General features: G+C 45.1%; 1 protein-coding gene across 3 annotated transcripts in view; it reads right to left on the reverse strand.

Annotated features, from left to right (window-relative positions):
* Nucleotides 1–22,434, reverse strand: part of PAM (peptidylglycine alpha-amidating monooxygenase) — a 115,992-nt gene that overhangs the window by 78,136 nt on the left and 15,422 nt on the right. For all 3 annotated transcript variants that reach the window (XM_068121979.2, XM_068121981.2, XM_068121980.2), the window contains exons 3-5: nt 8,568–8,670; nt 7,620–7,677; nt 4,003–4,090 (exon numbers count right to left, since the gene is read on the reverse strand). In XM_068121979.2, the coding sequence (XP_067978080.1) occupies nt 4,003–4,090; nt 7,620–7,677; nt 8,568–8,670 (249 nt within the window). The remainder of the gene's footprint in view (nt 1–4,002; nt 4,091–7,619; nt 7,678–8,567; nt 8,671–22,434) is intronic.

Consider the following 22,434-nt stretch of genomic DNA (forward strand, 5'->3'; position numbering starts at 1 on the left):
TGGGATTGAATATGCAGAGAATCCGTAAAATAAAATAGAAATAAAATTTGATTATGAACATTATCTCTTTTGTCAAGGGAGATGGAATATAAAGATTTGATGTGTTGGGTTATGAGCAGCCATTAATTAAATAGGAAAATTGTGAGTAATTTGGGGATTCCATTTTTGATAGAATTTATATGAGAATAACAGCTATTTATGGATATGAGCTTCATAAAAAAAGAAATGAGGGAGTACAAAATTATCCAAATTTGGGAGAGGTCTTACACTGACTTCCCAGAATACTCTGCTCATGGATTTATATATATATATATAAACTTGAATTTTATCAGCATATAAATTGTGCTGCATGTATGGATGTGTATTAGGCATAGATGATATGGGAAAATAGTAAAGAAAATCTTGCTGATTTGAACTATTGTGAGTTTTAAAACGGAATGCATTGTGCATCTTAAACCAAGGGGCAGACATGAACGCGCTGTTACGTTATTTATACTCAGAACGCGCTATTACGTGTACCTGCAACATATTTGTTAATCTCGCACACCTATATTGGCATACTGGTGTCAGTAGTACTCACTGGGTGCATAGAAATGGATGAGCAACAGTTAAGGGGGTGTAAAAAAAAAAAACAAAAAAAAAAACACTTACTTGGATATTTTCTACAAAAGTAGGGGTTTCAATAAGTGGTACCATACACATGGGATTCATCAAATTAAGTTTTGGAGTTCAAACAAAGTCACTGGTTAACAGATGGGAATGGATAGTAAATAAATTCTTCGATGCTGGGTAAATGAAGTGAGATATTACAAAGACTTATTAGAGCTATTGTTCTTCCTTGCAGCAGTGGGAGAAAATTTAGATCCAACATAATGAATCTATAAATGAATGTGATAGGGATAATATCCTCAATTTGTACTAATTATTTGATTGTGGGTAAAGGAATTAATTTATCGTAGTGGATTGTTAACAAGCAGCCTGAAATGTCCTGAGTGTGCATCCATGTAATCAGAAATCCCAGATTTGTTTTTTACAAACAACATTTTGGTAGAGATCTTATGTGGACGAATACTTGCTTGGTAGATAAAAACGGTACTGCATGTTGGCAGCCACTTCAGTGGCCATTTAGGCCGAACAAATAGGGAAAAACTGTAATTGAATATGTAATTTACAGATGAGTATTTGGGAAGTAAAAAGGGAATTTATTGATTTGGGAGACATTTTTCGAAGGTTTATTAAAGTGTTGCAATATGACATTTGGCAAGGAAAATTATTGGATGGGAAAATTAGATCTGTTTATAAAATGAGTTTGTTGACCCATTGAAGTTAATTCTTTGAATTGTTGTTTAATTAGCATTTTGAGTTCAAATTGGAAATAGTTTGGTAGAGCTTTGGTTAAAACCTTTGGTTGCAGTGTTTTGGAACAAATTGATAAACCGTAGGAGGTTGATAAGAATAGAAACAAATATGGACCTAAAATAGAAAGATTGTTATGATGATATGAATAAATACTGAGATTAAAAGATTAAATCAAGTGATGTTGCAAATGAAACAGTAGAATTAAGATAATGGCATAACGACAATGTTATGAGTTGTGTCAATTACAATATCAGTGAACTCATATCACCACGAGTGACACACTGTTAGGAAAAAGAGGGAAAAGAAAAAGTGGAGAGGAATTATGGTAATAATACATTATGTTTAATTTGTTGGTTTGAAAAAAATTGTTGTTGGGAATTAGGTATTCCCGTTTGTGATTGTAATCATATACAATGCTATTCTTAGTTTAGTAATAAATTATGGTAATAATACATTATGTTTAATTTGTTGGTTTGAAAAAATTGTTGTTGGGAATTAGGTATTCCCGTTTGTGATTGTAATCATATACAATGCTATTCTTAGTTTAGTAATAAAATACATACCTGATTGAATATTATTTGTGTGACGCATATAAATGAATATAACTTTTGTGTTAAGGAAAAACAACAAATTGTTGAATGTGAAACTGTCGGAAGATATACATGATTATGCTGATTTCATGGTAAGATGTACCCTATCTGATTCAGTGTGTGCGGAAAGCAGATTCAGATGTGACTGAGCATAAGGATAAGACGAGATCACATTTTGGAGGGATTGCTAACGGAATTGGGAAGAAGTTCGAGAAAGAAAATTTGTGGCTAAAAAATGAAGTTAATCATGGCATACACCCTCTTTCTCAAAGAATGATGAAGACATTCTCCCGTGTAACTTGGAGATGAATGCTTACCTTCACCAAGGAAATTTATGTGACCATTTGCCTGGATCACACTGCAACATATGAAAGAAAGGCGATCACTTACTCTTGTTCGAAGGCTTCGAACATTCACCACATCAGAAGTTGCAGGACAACGACATTTTACCTGCAACCTCTGTGAAATGCGGGGACATATGTTATTACTTCACCAACGTCCGGGGAACCAGCATGGAGCTGCAAAAAACGGCTGTGCCCTTGTCACAACAGCTGTGCACGATTCTGCTGGTTGCTCCTGGTAAGGACCATGAATGACCTGAACACCATGGTCCCAACATCATTGTGGATGCATCCGGCATCCCTGTTCCACATCTTGCTGGCCAATCAACGTCACACCAATACTTGCTGCCCACTCACAATGAGGGAGGAGGCAAGTCGACTACAACTGGGTGAAGGCCTTGTTCAGGAATTACTATGGTTTACAGCAAAAAGTGGCAAGAATGCTACAAGGAGAGCAGGGTCAGTCTATGACTCCGAAATGTTACCACAACAGCGAAATCCTACACGAAGTAGTGCAGGAGCTATGAAGACATTAGGAGAAAATGTTTCATACCAGGATTCAAACACAAGTGATCAGCCCTTCCTTTCAAACAAAGTCAACATTTGTGTGGAGGCAAACGTTTTTTGCCAGATGGTGCAGATGCTTTATAAAACTTGAAAATGAAGTGAAATTGTTGTATCTTGGTGATGGTGAAGTGTTGTTTTGAAAATATATTTGTGATGCAAATGCAATAGATTGAACGATATGGAAGGAGTCAATGACCAACGAAATGTTTTGTGATTCTTGCAGGATGACGGTGTATGCCCAAGGGAATTTGATTACCAAAGTGATTGATTAATTTACTTATACTTGTAATGATGTTTACTTGTAGTGATTGATTGTTTACTTATATTGATGTTTAGATTAATGGTTAATATAAACAAAAACAAAAAGATGAGGGAATTGTGGAAGTGTAACTCAGTGTAACTTATTAATTGGCACTGGTAACTTATTAATTAACACTGGTAACGAAGCAGATACATTTTACATGCAAACTCTGTGAAAGACGAGTTTGTAAATGAGTGTCAGGAATGCGCCCGAACATGATAATCTCTTGTCCACCTGGTCACAGCCCCTGGCTGAAGCACCCCCCTATCGTTTGGTAAACGGAACTCACAACAGGAGGGGAGCGAGCTGATGCCAGGACTTGGTACATGCATGACCTCGGGGCATTAGCGGAGAAAGGATTAACGGTCAGCGGACAGAGGATTAAGTCCAGTTTGTCCATATAAACGAGAGCAAACGTTGAGTCGAGAGGACTTGTTACCAGGAGCTCTGACCAACGGGAGTGGCGGAGGAACATCAGCCGAACGAGAAGGACCATGCGAAAAGAGTTAACCTGGTCCATTGAATTATGCGGTATTATTTGGTAAATGGAATGAAGTGAATAACCAGTTAATAAACCAGACCTTTTGTAAACTTGTGTCCGGTCATTGGAGTCTTGAGTCCCCCACTACAAATTCCCCTACAACCCCATAATCTAATCAGTTTATCTTTACATCATTATACATACGTACTTGTACTAAGTTTGACTTTGTTCCCTTCAGCCGTTCATGCGTTAATAATGTTTCTTCTTTGCTGCCAATCTAATTTGGCTTTCTCAGGAGGAAATGAAAGGAATGGAATGGGCATCCGTCAATAGCAAATTGAATTGACAGTTCAAATATCTCACCAGTAACGCATTTGACTCCCTGGCAGTTTGCAGCCAAAGAGGATCATGTGATGCACCTTCTCCATGGATGCTCGTGGGGTAAAGTTCACTTGGTGGAGAAATAGGGGGAAAGGGTGCATGGATTACAAAGTGCTGAAAGGTCACTTAAAAGGACAGGTGTGAACCTGAAGATATAACAGATGGGAGCACATCTCGATGACTATATTTTGCTCGATTATGGTTAATTTTACAAACCATCAAGATCCTTCTGTCAAATTGTAAGAGCTTATCCATGTCCACTCCCTCGGATTAAGGCAAGAGATTGAGGACAGTCGAGATAAATAATCTGATTCATGAAGGTTTGTTCAGAAAGTGGAGTATTTTCACAACGTGGTAGTTCCATGTACACTAGTATATTACCTGTAGGGTGATTGTGCTGCAAACGCACGCACGTGCACACACTTCTGCTAACTCTTCAACAAAAAAGCCTCAGCCTCCCCCTCCCAACTCTGTGCCATCTTTGCTCTCCCCCACCAACCCCAAATCCTCACCCTTCCCCTCCAAACCCTAAGGCATCCATCCCCTCCCCACACTGGAGCCTTCAACCTTCCCCCTTCCTTCCAAAGCTGCCCCATCTTTAATCTCATCTCCCGCTCATAAAAGTAAACGGTCATTCCCACATCAAAACAACAGAATATGTAAAGTTTTCTGCTCCTCTACCATGCTATCACCAATTTCACAGAAACCCATCAGTCACCTTCACCTGTTCAACTCACAATTTGAGAAAACAGTCGAAAATAACTGCAAACTTGCATAACCTCCGCAGTAAAAGCGCTGCTTGAGAGAAAAAGGTAATTCTGAAGGGTTCTAAAGGGTAATTCTGAAGGGTTCTAATGGGTAATTATAAAGGGTTCATAAATTGGCAGCCGTGGTTTTAAATATTGTGGGTGGAGTCAGGCGAACTGTTCAACCAATGGATATAACCCGCACGGCTCCCTTTATAATATAGATACTCAAATTAAACTGGTACATTTCTCAGAAGGCTCCATTAAGTTAACAGGATTTATTGCAGATGAGATGAATGGCAATGGAAGTAAATTAACAACTCAAAAACACATATATGACATATGACTGGAGCGATTGGTAATATAAATTTCAAAGAAAAAAGGGACATCTGACAAAAAAAGTAACGAGATCCATCCTAATAATCTAGTAATAAACAAGTAGAGCAGATCCGGTCTCAGGTGACATTTCACCTACTTCCTATCGAGCTTCCTCAGACCAATAAGCTATCGCTGGGAAGCAGGTGAAACACAATGAAAGTCTTTCAGTTGTGAAATGTGTGGGTTGTGGGGGTAGGGGTACGAGGGATTTGACGAGAGCTTACACATTGCTAAGAGGGGTGTCGGAACCAAAAGCTCTGCCATTGCATCATGGTGGGTATGGAGTTAGCAGATAGTCTTTATGCAAGAAACAGATTTAAAGCCTTGCAATCATTTAATAATTCGCATTTACCGCCATTTACAAAGTACACAATCGGTAAATGTTGAACTAAAATAGAAAGCCAGCTAAATGAAAAATAATTTTGCAAAACTCTCATAATCGAGTTACCCCAGGTAATCTCTCGTCAAGGAGTTCAGTAGTAATCAAGTGGCTGACTAAATCATGCTGAGATTGTCCTGATGAAGTGCAAGTTGGTGGTGTTATGGATAAAATAATTTCTCACCTTTTTGTGTACAAAACCTAGGCTCATGGGAGGTTGAGGTGACAAGGAGTAAAACGGAAATGTACTGACCATAGGACAGTCGGCAACAGTTGGATAGTAGTAAATGAATTAGCAAACAGAAAAAAAGAGAAGAGGAAGTGGAGAAGAGAGAAGGGAACATAGTAACTTGCAAGCAAGATGGTAGACTTCGGTAGGATTAAAAGGGGTAGAGAACACAGCAGGTCTGGATGGGGGTAAACATGAGATAGTGGTGTCCTGCTTGCCTAAACTCTGGAGGGTAGAGTACAATGGAACCATCTTTGGATGGTTCACAAAAGGGAGAAAAGGGGAACAAAAAAGTGAGGAAAGCCTAAATTTGGGGATTACAAAAAGAATGGGGTTATTTGAAGAGCACGTGGGTCCTGTGGGGAAATTGTGGGGAATTTCGTGGGGAAATTCAGAGGGCTGAGAAAGCAGAAGACACTAGATCGGTGGAGAGGCAACCAACGTCTCTGCGATTTGAGAGCAGCAGGCCTTGTGCTTCGGCCTCGCCGCGAGAGATTCCAACAATGTCGAGACCATGAGATTACACAGAATCTAGGAGAGAAAGATGTGATGCTGGGGCACAAGTCAATAGTGGGGAAGAATGTTCCAATGAGATAGGAACAAAGACCATGTTGGTTCTGAGTAGTTCTGACATGAGGAATAACTTGGCATGATGGATGATGCCTGGTCTGCATCTGGCTTTGGAGGTCAACTTTGCCATATGGTCAGTCAAGCACAGAGCATAGTTGTTGGTGAGACTTACAGGTTCAAAAGACTGAACCTCTTCCAGTGGACAACCATGCAAATAAATAGTTGGGTTCATTTGATTATCCTTCCGGAGCAACAGGGTGAGCCTGAGATATGACAGGACTGAAAGGCATTCCATTTATTAGACCTGCATCTAAATAAATTCCAAGTTAGCAGAAAGTGACACATGTGCTTTTTGTCTGTCAGTGGAAGGGGGGGGGGGGGGGGGGGAGGTACTGGATGAGAAAATGTGGAGTCTTCTGCAAAAAGGGAAGAGTTTTCCCGAGGGTTGGAAAGGTTGTTTGTGTCAATAACGAACAAAACTGGGCCCAATAATTTGCCATAGTGCACTCCATCTGGAGGGTGTCCATTGATAACAACATATTGACTGGACGAGTGGAGGAAGTCAGTGGGCCAGGTACGGTAGAGGCTTCGCATGCTACAGGCAGCAAGCTTGGCAAGCACGGCAAGAAACCAGGCCGTGTGAAATGGCCAACATATGTTCATAGAGACTGTCCTTTCCTCTCATATGAAATGTAAAGCCTTCAAACATTGCCGTGATAGTAGTAGCAGCAGCATATCCAGATTTGAGTGACCAGGACACAATCCATACTGATGGTCAGAGTTCACGGTTTGAAAAGACTAATAAGTTCACATCAGCAACGGCAACAATGATGGATCCATTACATTGCTAAAACCTGGAAATATACTTACTTATCTGAAGTTGATAGGATGTTTTTGAACCTTTCTTATGGACATTAGTGATGTTTTCTGACTTTCAAGCCAATGAGAGGTGGCAAAAGGAGAAGCAAGAACGGCAGGGCAGGATTTGAGAACCTGGGCAATGATGCTATCTGGGCCCGCCACTGACGCAGCATCGAGGCTGCATGGAACCTTCTATTCCTTATCGGTCGAGTCGGAAACAAAGACCAGTCGACAAGTGTATACGACCAGGAATCAAATGTGTACAAAGCAAAATGGATCGATCAAAATGGAGCAGATCGGGCAATCTGCAGTGACGCCGTCTGAGGTGACAAGAGGGGATGGAGGGAAAGGAGACCCCACAGACGAAGTTGACAAGGCATCACTGTGACTTTGTGGAGGGAAACTAGTTGGAGAGTTGAGCCTCGAGCAAGCTTACCAATATATGTAGCTTCAGGGCTTGGAATATGAACCCCAGTACACAGGTAATTGTCTGCCTGCAAAACACACAAAAATCACTAGTTTGCCATCAAATAGAAAAAGAGTACTGTATTTGAAAATCACATTAAATAAATCAAATCAGAAGAAGAAAAAATATATATACAAATGTTCATTCGCAACTTCACTAATATTTAATAAATCATGAATGTACTATATATTATTTCAAATGCATCTTTACTGATAGGTTGAATGAATGAATGAATGATCGTTTTAAGGCCATTTTCCCCGCTAGAGCGGGGGTTAGCCTTGCGGGCCCCATGACAATCATGGTTCCCTGTTTGAGGCAATGTTTTTATGGCCGGATGCCCTTCCTGACGCCAACCCTTGGTCGCCTCTTACGATGCGCAGGGATGCGGTGTACCTATTCTAAACCGGGGTACACACCGGGATCATTCATCCCAGCAAGCTGGTACTCAATTTGCCGACCTCGGAAGGATGACAGGCTGAGTCAACCGATAGGTTATTTACCGATAGGTTATTATTAGGAAAAAGTCCTGGAAGTGAACATGAACCTACAGTGGACACAGGCTGAAAGAGAGCATGAGAAGTCAAATATGCAAGTAATAGAAATCCTTCCCTCTATGTCTGCCCCTCTATTATTTTGCTCCCAATATGCTCACAAAAGTGAGAAGAGTGATGGAAATGAATGTAGGAGGAAGTAGAGGACGGGGAAGACCGAGAAAGACTTGGCTAAAGATGGTCGAAGAAGAAATGCGGGCAAGGGGGTTAACAAGGGGAGATGCAGAAAATAGGGCAAAATGGAGAACATTGTCACGGGGACCGCAAGGCTAACCCCCGCTCTAGCAGGGAAAATGGCCTTAAAATGCTTGTTGTTGTTGTTGTTGTTGTATGCTCACAAAGAAGAATTGAACAATAGATGTCTGACCTTGCTTGGTCTAACACTTGGCATGCGAACATCCAGAGAAACACCAGGTCCGACGGCGGGACGGCGACGAGAGGTACACTTAGCTTCAGCCCACTCATTACGCCTGGTGATATCCGGTTGCAGCAAGGACCATGAGGACAGAAATTACAAAAAAGTTGCTTAGCAATTAAATTTAAAAAATCCTTTAAACTGCGACACCATATCCATGAGGATGAGTTTAAAACAGTGGGATTAAAGACACCCCGAGCAACGAACAAATCATTCAGTTTTATAAATGACAAGATGATAAAACCTCTGGAAATCCATGACTATTGTGTGTGTGTGTGTGTGTGTGTGTGTGTGTGTGTGTGTGTGTGTGTGTGTGTGTGTGTGTGTGTGTGTGTGCACTGGGAGTCCTCAATTAACACCCATGATGTGTTCCCACAAAGTTGAGTATTATGGGAAAAAGTGTAAATCCAATTAATTTTTCCCATAAGAACAATGTTACATTGGAGAGATGTGTTCCTGGTCAAAAATTGACATAAAAAAAAGAAAAGAAAAAAAGAAGAGTATGTGTAAATAATACAGAACATGAATATAAAAAAATTGAATAAACAATAAAGAACTTGAATTTCTCCCTCTTCACCATTTTTGCATCTCTTGTCTTGATGACGTGGAGAGAAGTTACTGACACTGACGTCACTGCACTTGCATTGATCTTGGTGGAGCTCAGCATAATTGTTCTTACAGTGGATTATGGTAGGCCAAGGCCATGGGCGACATCCATGAGGCGCTCTCCACACTCAACAGATTTCACCATATCCATTGTCACCTGCAAAGTGATCGATTTTCATGATTTTTTTTGGCTGGAGTAGCTGTTGCAGGAGTTGCCTGGCGTTTTCCAGTCATGATAGGGTTAGCCTTGCACAAACACAATCACACGAGTGAACGAGCAGGCTCGGTTTTCAACAAACACAATCACACGTGTGAACAAGTGAACGAGCAGGCTTGGATATCAACAAACACAACCACACGTGAACGAGTGAACGAGCAGGCTCGGATATCAACAAACAATCACACGAGTGGAGCAGGCGTGGATTTAAACAAACCCGATCACATGAGTGAACGAGCAGGCGCGGATTTGAACAAACCCGATCACACGAGTGAATGAGCAGGCGTGGATTTCAACCAAGATCACATGAGTGAATGAGCAGGCACGGATTTAAACAAACAGGATCACATGAGTGAACGAGCAGGCGCGGATTTAAACAAACCCGATCACACGAGTGAATGAGCAGGAGTGGATTTCAACCAAGATCACATGAGTGAATGAGCAGGCACGGATTTCAACAAACCCGATCACACGAGTGAATGAGCAGGCATGGATTTAAACAAACCCGATCACACGAGTGAACGAGCAGGCGCGGATTTAAACAAACCCGATCACACGAGTGAATGAGCAGGCGTGGATTTCAACAAACAAGATCACATGTGTGAACGAGCAGGCGTGGATTTCAACAAACAAGATCACAAGAGTGAACGAGCAGGCGTGGATTTAAACAAACCCGATCACACGAGTGAACTAGAACGCCACTCAGTAGAGCGCATACTCCTGCCGTGGGTGGCCGCTGCTAAGCCCTATCTTCCAATGGTAAAAAATCCTTCAAAAAATTCCTGGATCTGGAATAATATGCTGAGCTTCACCAAAAACAAATCAATTCTTCCTTATCATAAGGGCAATCATCCCACCAACTTTCATCCAAATCCGTTCAGAACTTTTCCAGACCAGACAGACACCAGACACCAACTTCTATCCACTCATCCCAACTCTCTCTTCCTCATATGTGGTGACTTCAACTGTCATCATGCCAACTGGTTGGGTGTGGGTTCCTCTCTCACCAGTCATGGCACCTCAGCAAAGGACTTCTGTGACTCACTGGGATTGACACAATCTGTCAATTTCCCGACCCGGATCTCAGCCAATGGAGTATCTTCTCTTCTAGACTTGGTTATGACTAACTTCCCTGCAAATGTCTGCTGCTCTTCTTCTGCTCCAATCGGTTCTTCTGATCATGTGCTTGTCAAAGTGGACATCTCTCTGGCCATTCTCAGAGAGCCTCCTCAGCGTCGACGAGTCTGGCATTTCACTCAGGCCGACTGGGACGGTCTTCAAGCAGCCATCAATCGTCTGGATTGGTCTCCCATCTCCACTGCCTCTGACATCAATTCTTCCTGGGAATTCTTCCAAAGCAAACTGCTCTCTCTCATGCACAGATTTATCCCATCTCGTCTTCAGTTGTCTTACCCTTCCTCCCGTCCATGGTACACTGAATCTTGTGGTGAGGCAGTTGCCCTGAAACAACTTGCCTTTGCCTCTTGGAAGGCTAATCCAAATGAAGGCAATCTCAGTTCCTTCCACCAAGCTCGGAACAAGTGTGTGTCTACCCTCAGGAGTGCCAGGAAGCACTATCTCTCCACACTCAAGAATGAACTCTCAAACCTGTCTCCTTCCTCCAAATCCTGGTGGCGTCTGGTCAAATCCGTTTCTGGTGTTTGTTCTCCCTCCATCCCCTCCCTTACCTCAAATGGCCACACAGTTGACATCGCACGTGACAAAGCCGAATGCCTCAACTCTGTGTTTGCCTCAAAATCTTTAGTCCCAAACCCATCTCTCTCTGTTCCCCTTTCCCAGTCGAACCCAACTGCTCCTGGACTCTGTGTCCTTCGCTCCTGACAAGGTGGAGGAGTTTTTGTCTAACCTCGACTGATTCTGCAACTGGACCAGACGGCATCAGCCCACGGGTCCTAAAATCCTGCTCTGCCGCTCTATCTCACCCTCTCTCTGTTCTTTTCACCCTCTCTTTTGCTCAAGGTCATCGGTCAGCATCCTGGAAATCAGCAAACATTACCGCTTTACACAAAAAGGTGCAAACACAGATCCTTGCAACTACAGACCAATCAGCCTGCTCGCAATTATCAGCAAGGTCATGGAATCCATCATTGCTTCGGATATGAAATCATTCCTCTTCTCCAATGGCTTGATCTCTGATCATCAATTTGGTTTCAGACCAGGTCACTCTACTCTGGACATGCTGCTTCTGCTGTCTCAACAATGGATGGAGGTCCTCAATGCCAAACAGGAAATCAGAGCTGTCTCCCTTGACACATCACGTGCCTTCGATACGGTCTGGCACCCAGCTCTGCTCACCAAACTCTCCTCCTATGGTATCCATGGAAATCTCCATGCATGGCTTGCGGACTTCCTCTCTGGTCGGTCAACGTGTGGCCCTGAATGGATTTCTCTCATCTCCCCTTCCTGTTCAGGCTGGAGTTCCCGAAGGCAGTGTTCTGGGCCCGATGCTTTTTCTTGTCTATCAATGATCTCTCCGACTCTCTGGAAAATCCTCTCTTTCTCTTTGCTGATGACTCCACTCTCTGCCGCTCCATTCGTCTTCCCTCAGATCGGAAGTCTGCAGCCTCCTCACTCTGAAGACTTGGACAAAATAACAGACTGGTCAAACAAGTGGAACATGTCTTTCAATCCTGACAAATCTCACACTCTTACTATGTCTCTCCGAAAAGATCGACTGGACAACCCTCCCATCTACTTTCTCAACAATCCTCTCCAAGAAGTTCTGTCGCTCAAGCTTTTGGGTCTCACTATCTGCCATGATCTTTCTTGGCAAAACCACATTTCCAAGCTGGCCTCCAAAACCAGTCGCCGACTGGGCATCCTCCGTCGTGCGAAGTCCTTCCTCGGCACACCTGAGCTCCTCACCACATACAAGGCTTTCATCCGCAGCTCAATGGAATACTGTTCTCCCCTATGGGCCGGTGCTCCTGCCTCACACCTAGCTCGGCTTCACGCTGTTGAAACCAAAGCTTTCAGAATTATTGGAATCTCCTGCGATGAAGCTATCTCTGAGGGCCTTTCACTCACTCATCGCAGGCAGGTAGGTGGTCTTTCTGTCTTCTACAGACTCCTATCCGGCCTTGCACCCCCAGCTCTCTCTGGGCTCTGTCCCCCAAATATTCCTACAGGTCGCACAAGATCTGCCAGCAACCCTCTGATGGTTAAACTGCCGAAATCTCGGCTCTCTGCTCACCTTCACTCTTTCATTCCTCTTTTCTCCCGCCTCTGGAACAAACTCCCTCACTCCCTTCAATCCCACTCCTCCCTCCAGGTCTTTAAAATAGCTGTTCACCACCATCTCTTATCTTCCCCCATCCAAAACCTTGATCTTTTCTACCCCCGCTAATTCACCCCAGATCCACCTTGTTTGAAATTCCAACTTCTTTCCTGGAAGTCCTGGCAGTGTCCATATGTTTTATACCTCTCCCACCCCCCCCCCTTCCCATGCCACACCCCCTCAAAGCCCTCTCCCTCTCACAGATCTCTCCATGTCTCCATGTCTCTCGGTCCCTGCTCTCAAATGTTGTGTTTGTGTCCTTCCCCCTCTCTCCCCATCTTGTCTACCGCTCCCGATGTTATATGTTTTATGTGTCTGTTTGTCTTTCTGTGTGATTAATGTTCGCTCTTTCACGAGCCTCGATCTTGTATACAAAAAAAAATAAAAAAATACGAGCGCACGCGCACGCACGCACACACACACACACACACACACACACACACACACACACACACACACACACACACACACACACACACACACACACACACACACACACACACACACACACACACACACACACACACACACACACACACGATCAAATGCATTACTCCCTAGTGGGAGTAATGAGCAGGCCCGGCTTTCAACAAACACGATCGATCACACGAGTGAATGAGTGAATGAGCAGGCTCCATTTTAAGGCTTTTGTGTTAAAACAAATATGGCGGCTGGACAACTTGACTGATGACATCATTATTATTTTTTTCTCAACCAATTTATCCATAGTGGACGCTCAAGAAATTTCATCTTGATCGGATGAAGTTTTGTACTTGTCGGATTATGATGTCATAATGGAAGCACCTATGACATAATCATTAACATATGTTATTCCCCATGGGGAGTTCCTTACAATGAGCCATGTTTCAATTTTTTCTATGCAGGGCTTTAGGATATATATATACAGGTGCAACGTTTTTTGGTTTTTCCAAGATGGCGCCCATACCACGTGACCTATGCCGTCATAATTATCATTTTTTTAAAATCTACAGGAGGTGCACCGATGGTGAAAATTTTCTGTAAATCGGCCCAACGGTTGCAAAGAAAATAATATTTATTCTGTGCGGACAAACAGACAAACAAACAAGAAATATGTTGTGCCTAGCACGATACTTGCGAAATCCCTAAAAGAAGTTGTTGGCCTATAATGACCTCAAAAAGAATTTGTGGTTGAATTCAGTGACCTGGAATACAAATCCTCTTAAAATTTCAAGTCAATCAGATGAAAATTGAGGATTTTAGAAATTTGGCCGATGTTGACATTTGGCATACGTTGACCTCAAAAATACTTGGTGGTTGAATCCAGTGTCCAGATATGAAAATCCTCTTCAAATTTCAAGTTAATTGGATGAAAATTGAGGATTTTAGGAAACTTATGTTGACCTTTTGGCCTATGTTGACTTTTTGGCCTATGTTGTGATATGAAACTATTGTTAATAACTGATGCAGTACCCTCTACATCCACGCTCAGATTACTGAGCGCAGTTCGCTCTTCATCCGCACGCAACTTATAAAAGCGCTGGCTTTAGGGGAAGGGGTTTACACTGCAATTGTCTCGGCTTCAAGTTGGTGAGAAAGATGATAGTACGCCTTATAGCTGATACTGCCCAATAATGGTTTTGTGAACGCTTGCTTACGAGTGTATCATTCTTTTAATAGATGTTGCTGAATTCAATTGGATTCAAGCTCATGATCGCTGGAGTTTGTGAGGACATCAATTGATTTTCATCACATTTTAATCCAATCGAATCCTACGCTTGGAGCGATGGACAAGCTGCTCCGACTCGAGACCTTCTGTGGGGATCCTCAGGCGACGAACGCCGCCGGTCAATGGGGACATTGGTATAGTTCTTTACACACACACGCCGCCGGCCATTGGTATGGTACCTGACCTCTACGAGCTGCAAAAGCTCTCAATACTGACCTGCCACGTGAGCGACACCGTCTATGAATACATCTCTAATGGTGAAACGTATGAAACTGCCATTGAGACCTTGAGGGACATCTTTGTAAAACCAAGAAGCACCCTGTACGGTCATCATATGCTTGCGAGTCGACGCCAGGATCCGTCGGAGAGTCTAGCTCTAGAACATTACATACAGGAATTGAGACGATTCAGAAAAGAATGTCTGATGGAACCACGTACGGTTGCAGAGTCGACTGATGATCTAATGTGAGATGCCTTCGTGGCTGGCATTGCTTCGCCTGCAATCAGGTCAAGGTTGCTCAAGAAGACTACCCTGATGCTTCAACAAGCATTCGATCAGGCTCGCGTACTGCAACTGGCACAAACTCGGGCGGAGGGTTATGGCAGCCCCTACCTAACCGCGGGGGCTGCGGCCAGGGTTCGCACGGAGCCGGTGCACCCTGCAGATCGATCTATTACCGGTTCCGCCGCTGCTTTGGAATCTGCCTCCGCGCAGCCCGCCGTGGACGAGGAGAGCTCGAGGGCTGCCGCCGCCACTTCTTCTTCTTCTTCAGATAATGCCAAATGTTATTTCTGCGGAAATAAACGTCACACTCGGGCGTCTTGTCCCATAAAAGATACCGTGTGTCGTAATTGTGGTCGGAAAGGCCACTTCGCGAAGGTATGCCGCGCGACCAAGACGCGTCGCTCGACCCTCGCTGGAACAAACACCTCGCTCTTGACGCGCTCCGGAGACCTAGGAATATCACGCAGTTTGCAAAGCACCGTGCTGCCGGTGCTCGGGGAGGGAGTGCCGGCCGATGCTTTGGTGGACACCGGAAGTAGTACGAGCTTCGTCAGTCAAGCATCGGTGCAACACTACGGTTGGCCCGTAGGGCAATCTACACATCGCATCTACATGGCTTATTCGGGGCTGTGGGTCCGCACTAAGGGCTTGTGTGCACTTAACCTGGTGGTGAATGCTGTGTTGTATTCCGACGTCAAACTCGCAATAATGGCTGATTTATGTGCTGACGTGGTTCTCGGACACGATTTTCTGCACTGACATTGGCGCTTAGAAATGCATTTTGGTCAAGGAGAAATACGCTTTTGGTGTCGATGGCCATTTCGGCCATACCGCATCCGCCGGCTCTTTTCCCTAGCCTGACGGCAGATTGTAAACCCCAAACTGTGAAGTCCCGACGGTATACTCGTGCCGACACTCAATACATTGCGGATGAGACTAAGCGCTTGCTACGGGAGGGTATTATAGAGCCAAGTAGGTCTCCGTGGAGAGCCCAGGTGGTAGTCGTGCACACGGACAACCATCGGAAGCGCATGGTCGTCGATTACAGTCAAACGATAAACCAATTCACACAATTAGACGCGTATCCTCTGCCAAAGATGGATGATTTAGTAAGAGAGGTGGCTAAGTACCACGTCTTTAGTACTCTGGACCTAAAATCTGCGTATCATCAGATACCTGTAAGGGAGTCAGACAGGTCATATACGGGATTTCAGTCCAGACAACGATTATATCAATTCCGTCGCATACCATTTGGGGTAAGGAACGGAGTGTCTTGCTTTCAATGCGCCATCGATGATATTTTGGCTAAGGAGTAGTTACAAGACATTTTTGTGTATGTGGATAACGTGACGATTTGCAGACATACCCTGAAGGGCCACGATGCTAACTTGAAACGATTCCTGGACGTGGCGCGACGGTACAATCTGACCTTCAATGAGGATAAGTGTCACTTTGCTACTAAAACAATAGACCTCCTGGGGTACACGGTGACCGGGGGCGAGATAAAGCCCGACACCGAGCGCCTCCGGCCCTTGCTCGAGATGGCGGCTCCATGTGATCGGGCGTCCGAGACGTACCTCAGGGCTTTTCGCACATTATAGCCAGTGGGTCCAAGGTTACTCAGAGAAGATAAGGCCTTTGGTAGATTGCAAAGCCTTTCCTCTCACGCAAGCTGCCAAAAAGGCCTTTCAACATCTAAAGGAAAATATCGCGGGGGCGTGCGTGACTTCCATCGACGACAAAATACCATTCCTTGTCGAGACAGACGCCTCGGACTGCGCTATCGCAGCGACTCACGCAGGGGGGTTGGCCAGTTGCCTTTTTTTTTTTTTCACGCACTCCGTCCCCGAGCGAACATAGGCACTCTGCGATCAAGAAAGAGGCATACGCTGTCGTCGAGTCTGTCAGACGGTAGCGCCATTTGCTTCTGGGCAGGAAATTTGATGTCATGACTGATCAGCAGTCGGTCACATTCATGTATGGCCATCGGCACCCCCGGCGCATAAAGAAGAAAATTTCACGATAGAGGGTGGAACTGGCTGACTATTTCTTTGTTATGACATAGTCTATCGGCCTGGAGGCGAAAATGTAGCCGCTGACGCCTTATCTAGACCGGTTTGTGCAGGCAATGATCTTCGAGTCATACATGAATCATTGTGTCATCCGGGTGTTACACGACTTGTTCATTTTGTGCGCTGCCGTAATTTGCCGTTCTCGGTTGATGACGTCAGACGACTATGTCGGACATGCCCGGTGTGCGCTGAGCTCAAGCCGAGGTTTTACAAGCCGCCACCTGGAACCATTATTCAGGTGGGCCGAACCTGGGAGAGACTAGGCATTGATTAAAAAGGACCTTTGCCGTTGTCGGGATCACTGCGTTATATGTTGACGATCGTAGTCGAATACTCTCATTTTCCTTTCACATTTCCGTGTTCGGACATGTCGCCTGCCACCGTAATTCTGTGCCTTCGTCAGCTGTTTCTCCCATTCGGGTATCCGGCTTTTGTCCACTCGGATCGAGGTGCAGCTTTTATGTCTCAGGAGGTGAAGACCTTTCTTGTGGAGCGGGGGATTGCTGCCATTCGGACGACTCCGTATAATCCACAGGGTAACGGACAGGTGGAGAGATTTAATGGAGTGGTCTGGAAGGCCGTGGAGATGAGGTTACGTACGCGGTCATTGGGACTGCATCAATGGCCTCAGATTTTGCACGAAGCTTTGCATGCAATCCGTACTTTACTATTCACGGCCACTAATGAGACGCCACATGAACGCATGTTTCGCTTCCAGCGTCGCAGCGCGAGCGGTCGATCGCTGCCATTGTGGTTGGCCGAGCCAGGACCCGCATTTTTGAAGCGTTCGGTTCGACAAAGCAAGTACGAGCCAGCCGTCGATCTCGTTGAAGTATTGGAGGCGAACCCCAAGTACGCGACCATACAGATGCCCATCGGACGTTTAGTGACCGTGTCAATCCGTCATTTAGCACCTTGTGGAGAGGGCTAGGGGGTAGTGCCGAGTGATGATGGGGGCACCATGGACCCGACTGCCGAGAGCAGGAGCCCGTTCTAACCGATCTTTGCCCCAACACCTGCCCGTTCGGCTCTGGACACGGACCGGGCCGCATCGGGTCCGGCGCTGCCTGATGGAGGCGCGACTCTCGGGCCGTCGGGGAACTCTGACGAGGGGATTTCGGATTCGCCTCGTTCGACGGCCTCTGAGCACGGGGCTGTTAGCTACCGGACTCGAGCTGGGCGAGAATGTCGCAGGCCGCAACGCTTGGGGGTGTAAGAGAATCCCTGGGATGTGTTAGACTAGAAGCTGTAGGGATGTTTTATATATTTTATACATTAATACTTTTAGATAAGCGTGCTAGCCGAAACTTAACTGGTGGGTGAATGATATGAAACTATGGTCAATAACTCTGATGCAGTACCCTCTCCATCCATGCTCAGATTACTGATGCAGTTCGCTCTTCATCCACGCACAGCTTATGAAAGCGCTGGTTTTAGGGGAAGGGGTTTACACTGCAATTGTCTCGGCTTCAAGTTGGTGAGAAAGATGATAGTATGCCTTTATACCTGACACTGCCTTATAATGGTTTTGTGAACGCTTGCTTACGAGGGTATTGTTATTTTAATAGATGTTGCTGGATTAGATTGGATTAAAGCTCATGATCTCTGGAGTTTGTGAGGACATCAAATGATTTTCAATTCAATTGAAATGGCATTGGGATGTGGGCTTGGAGCCCCCACCTCCGTTCCTCGCAGACTGCTATCTTGTGTACAGCGAGTTTTAGATTACAAATTAATTGCACTGTACCAGATTGAATCGTCCTGGTGTTTCGCAGGCAGGCCAAAATGAATGCTTGGGATGATGTGTGATTCGCATGCTCCAGGATGCGGCATAATCGGCTAGCTGTAGGATTGTGCCTGCTCGCCTCTGAGCTGTGCAGCCTGGGGTTTGAACATGTGCCTGGGTGTCCGCACATTGAATGTGGGGTGTTTGTGGAGCTCCGAAATACGTCGTTTCAGTTTGCACGATTCGGGATTAGGTTGTTAGTTTCGGCATGGTAGCAATGGGGGTACGTAATTGATATTGATTGAGCGTTCGTGCAGGGTTTCAGAGATGCCCTGGTACATGTAGGTAACGCGTACACTGTGCTGAGATTCGTCGCATGCACTAGGGATGTATGCGGAGTTTGAAAAGGCTGCATGACGTCACCATGCTCGGCATTCAGGTGCGCGGTGTGAGAGCATCTGTGCGAGGTTGACGTCCTGTAGAAGGGAGAAATGGTAGCTCAATGGAGATTCGTGATGTGTACTATCTAAAAAGAGGATAGTCGCTTTAGTTGGGTCACACTGGAAAGGGAAGTCAGACGACGTGCATCGTGATGACGTAATTTATCATGGAATCAGGTATTTCAGTGCGCGTTTGACGAGAGAGTGTTTGACGTTTTATTTGAGCGACCAAATTAAAAACTATTATTTTACAAAACCGTGATGGTGGTTTTAGGGTAGTCATTCGGATGTGGGACTCGGTATCGTGCCAAGAGATGGGTGCAGGACGCACACCAGGGGTCGTGTCTCACGTGTACCTACCAGGGTGTTTGGCTGGCACGGTGTGTGCTGAATATACGTGTGTGCTGAGCTGAGTAAGGTGAGGGCGTGTGCACTGAGTTTGAAGGGTGATGACGTCATCACGTTGCGCAAGGGATGGGTCACGTTTTGTTTCAGTTGGACATTTGAATTTCCTTTGTTGGCAGAATGTTTAGGGACACCCAACTTGTGTCCTATTGATTGTGTGACATGTTCGTTGCGCTCTGGTCAAGGCGAAGCGGAAGGAACATTCGATTGGTTGTGATGCAACATGAACACACACACACACACACACACACACACACACACACACACACACACACACACACACACACACACACACACACACACACGTCTTAAATTGTGAATATAAAGTCCCAGGGGAAGCTGTACACTGAGATCTGTCTTATGACCCATCTGTGGTTGTCTAATGTGTGCTAAATGTACTTGCTTACTTGCGATGGCATTCGGTACGAGAATAGTTAGAATTCCCGTTTGTTTGGACTGGCTCTGCCAGGCGGGTTATAAAGCCTTGTGGGGGTCACAGCGGTGTTATAGAGTAGGTAGGAGGTTTTTGTAAGCTCTTAAATAGAATATTTATCTATGTGGAATTATGTCCAAAGTGTGCGAAGCGTTGTTGACACGAGCGGAGAATCCGCAGCATGAAGCCTGGAATAAGCAGGGGTTGCTGTGTCGAGTGTGGGGAAAGGAAGACAGACATGGTGGACAGCACCTTGTTTGTTTTGTTTGGTGTTTTGTTTGGTTTGTTTGGTGAACAAGGGCTGTGCACCTGCGGACATGCTTCACCACGAGACATACATACAAGCAGCATGTGTTGTGGGTTTGTACAGCTATTGTTGTGAAAGGTTGGTCTGACGTCATTTGTTGATTGGATATGCAGTAACGGTGAATTGATTAGATTTTTGGTCTGAGGTTCACGGCGGAGATTGGCTTTTGATGTGTGTATGGGTGGCGCTTGGTGGCCCGAAGTCGAAAAATTGTATAGTCGGAGCAAGGTGGACAGTGGGGGTGATGTGGTGTTGAGGGGGCTCGTGGGGTTCATGAAGAAGCGCCCGTGGCTCGGGCCATTTATGGCTTGGTGGAGTCTGGGGTGTCATAAGGTAACAAAGGAGATAGGTTGCCGACATTGGAGGTGTGGAGTCGGGACTCGCTTACATACAGAGCTGTGGAGTGGATGTCGGTATCTGGGAGATGTTTGGGGATCGCATGGCTGGAGGATGGTGTGTGGAGTTTCCTCTTCTTCAGACGTGCGGGGGGTGGATGCCTGTGGAGCATTTAGGGGCACGGTTGCGGTGTGAAAATCCTGCAGCGCGAACGTGTGAGACAGGTGTGTTTTAACAAGGTAATAAATGCTCACGTGAGGTGGAGATGCAAATTAACCAAGACAGGTGAGTGTGGTGGAGTGGCTGGATGAGGCTGGACAAAGGTAAGTGGAGAAGGTGGAAATGATTGGTTGGAGGGAAAACGTGAGTATAAACTTACTACCTACCCTTTCCCTTTGCAAGGGACAACATGGGATCTTTGAAGGACACCAGCGAAAACGAGTGTTCAGACAACGAGATGTTTTTTTTTTTAAACGTCAATCCGAGGGATGGCTCACACATTGTGGAGTTGCCCTGCCTGAGAAACACGGGATGATAGTTTAAGGAGGTCAGGATTCAAACCGATGCTAGACCTCTGTCTGTCTGTTTGTCTGTGAGCAGGACATCTCAGGAAGTTGTGGACAGATTCGGACGAAAGCTGGATGACAGGTTGGGTATGGATGAACGTTGGTTGTTGAATATTCGATGAGTTGTGATCGAGGAGCTGAGTGGTGAATAAATGGTGTTGTGAGTGACGAAAGAGGATGGTTCTGGGGGGGGGGGGGGGGGGGGGCATGTCTGACGAGCTGCCCTGAATGCAGGGCTCACGAGGAGTGCTCACTGAAGGCAACGCAGTACGTCGTACCAATCACAACAGTTACTACGAGTGGTATATGTTTGTGCAGATTGGTTTGGTTCACGTGGTGTGCATAAGGTGTGAAATACAGGTGTGCCTGCAGGAGATTGCGGCAACCTGCGGTTTGATTCTCACATATTGTCATGTTAATAGGATGCTATATGAGGTGCACTGATGCTATATGAGGTATACTCTGATTTGATCAAGCAATTGTCCTAATTGGAGGATGTAATATGGTCATGTAATCATTGCAGTTATTGGAGGCCATTATAGCATGCCAGCGATATAATTCGCCAACTGTGCTGATAGATCAATGCAGGGTTGCAGATAAGCTGGGGATTGTGTTCAGTCGCCACCGAAGGTGGATGGAGGTTATGTTTTCACCCCTATCTGTTTGTTTGTGAGATATAAGAAGTTATGGACAAGTTATGACTTAACTTAATTAACTTAATGTCTGAGTATCCATCGCCTGTCGGGTATATGTGCGAGGTGGATGAGCCACTTGTTGTGGTCACCTGCTGTGGGTGGAGGTGGATTTGTGAAGTGAATGTCTACAACCTCCAGGCTAAAGCTATTAATTTGGATTTACAATGAAGAGAATTGAAGGGGAGCTAAAATAATTAAATGGTCAATATTGGCCTTAGGAATAATCGTTGGAATAATGTTTTTATTAGATGCTTGATAATTCCAATTGCGGCTGTTGTCCTAAGTTTTTGTTTTTCAGCAACGGAGATCCCCAGAGGCACAACACCAAGAGGCCACTCAGGGAAACACCAGCACTCACCCAGGGCACCAACCAACCCCAGCACAACATGTTGCACATCACCAGCACAACATGTTGTACAACACACCAGCACACAGATGTTGTTGCTAGTCATGATAGAGACACCGCTAGTACATAGTGAAGCGCTACTGAAACAAGATGTATGGC

This window comes from Myxine glutinosa, chromosome 7, assembly GCF_964187855.1.
Source record: "Myxine glutinosa chromosome 7, kmMyxGlut1.1, whole genome shotgun sequence".
Taxonomy (NCBI): domain Eukaryota; kingdom Metazoa; phylum Chordata; class Myxini; order Myxiniformes; family Myxinidae; genus Myxine; species Myxine glutinosa.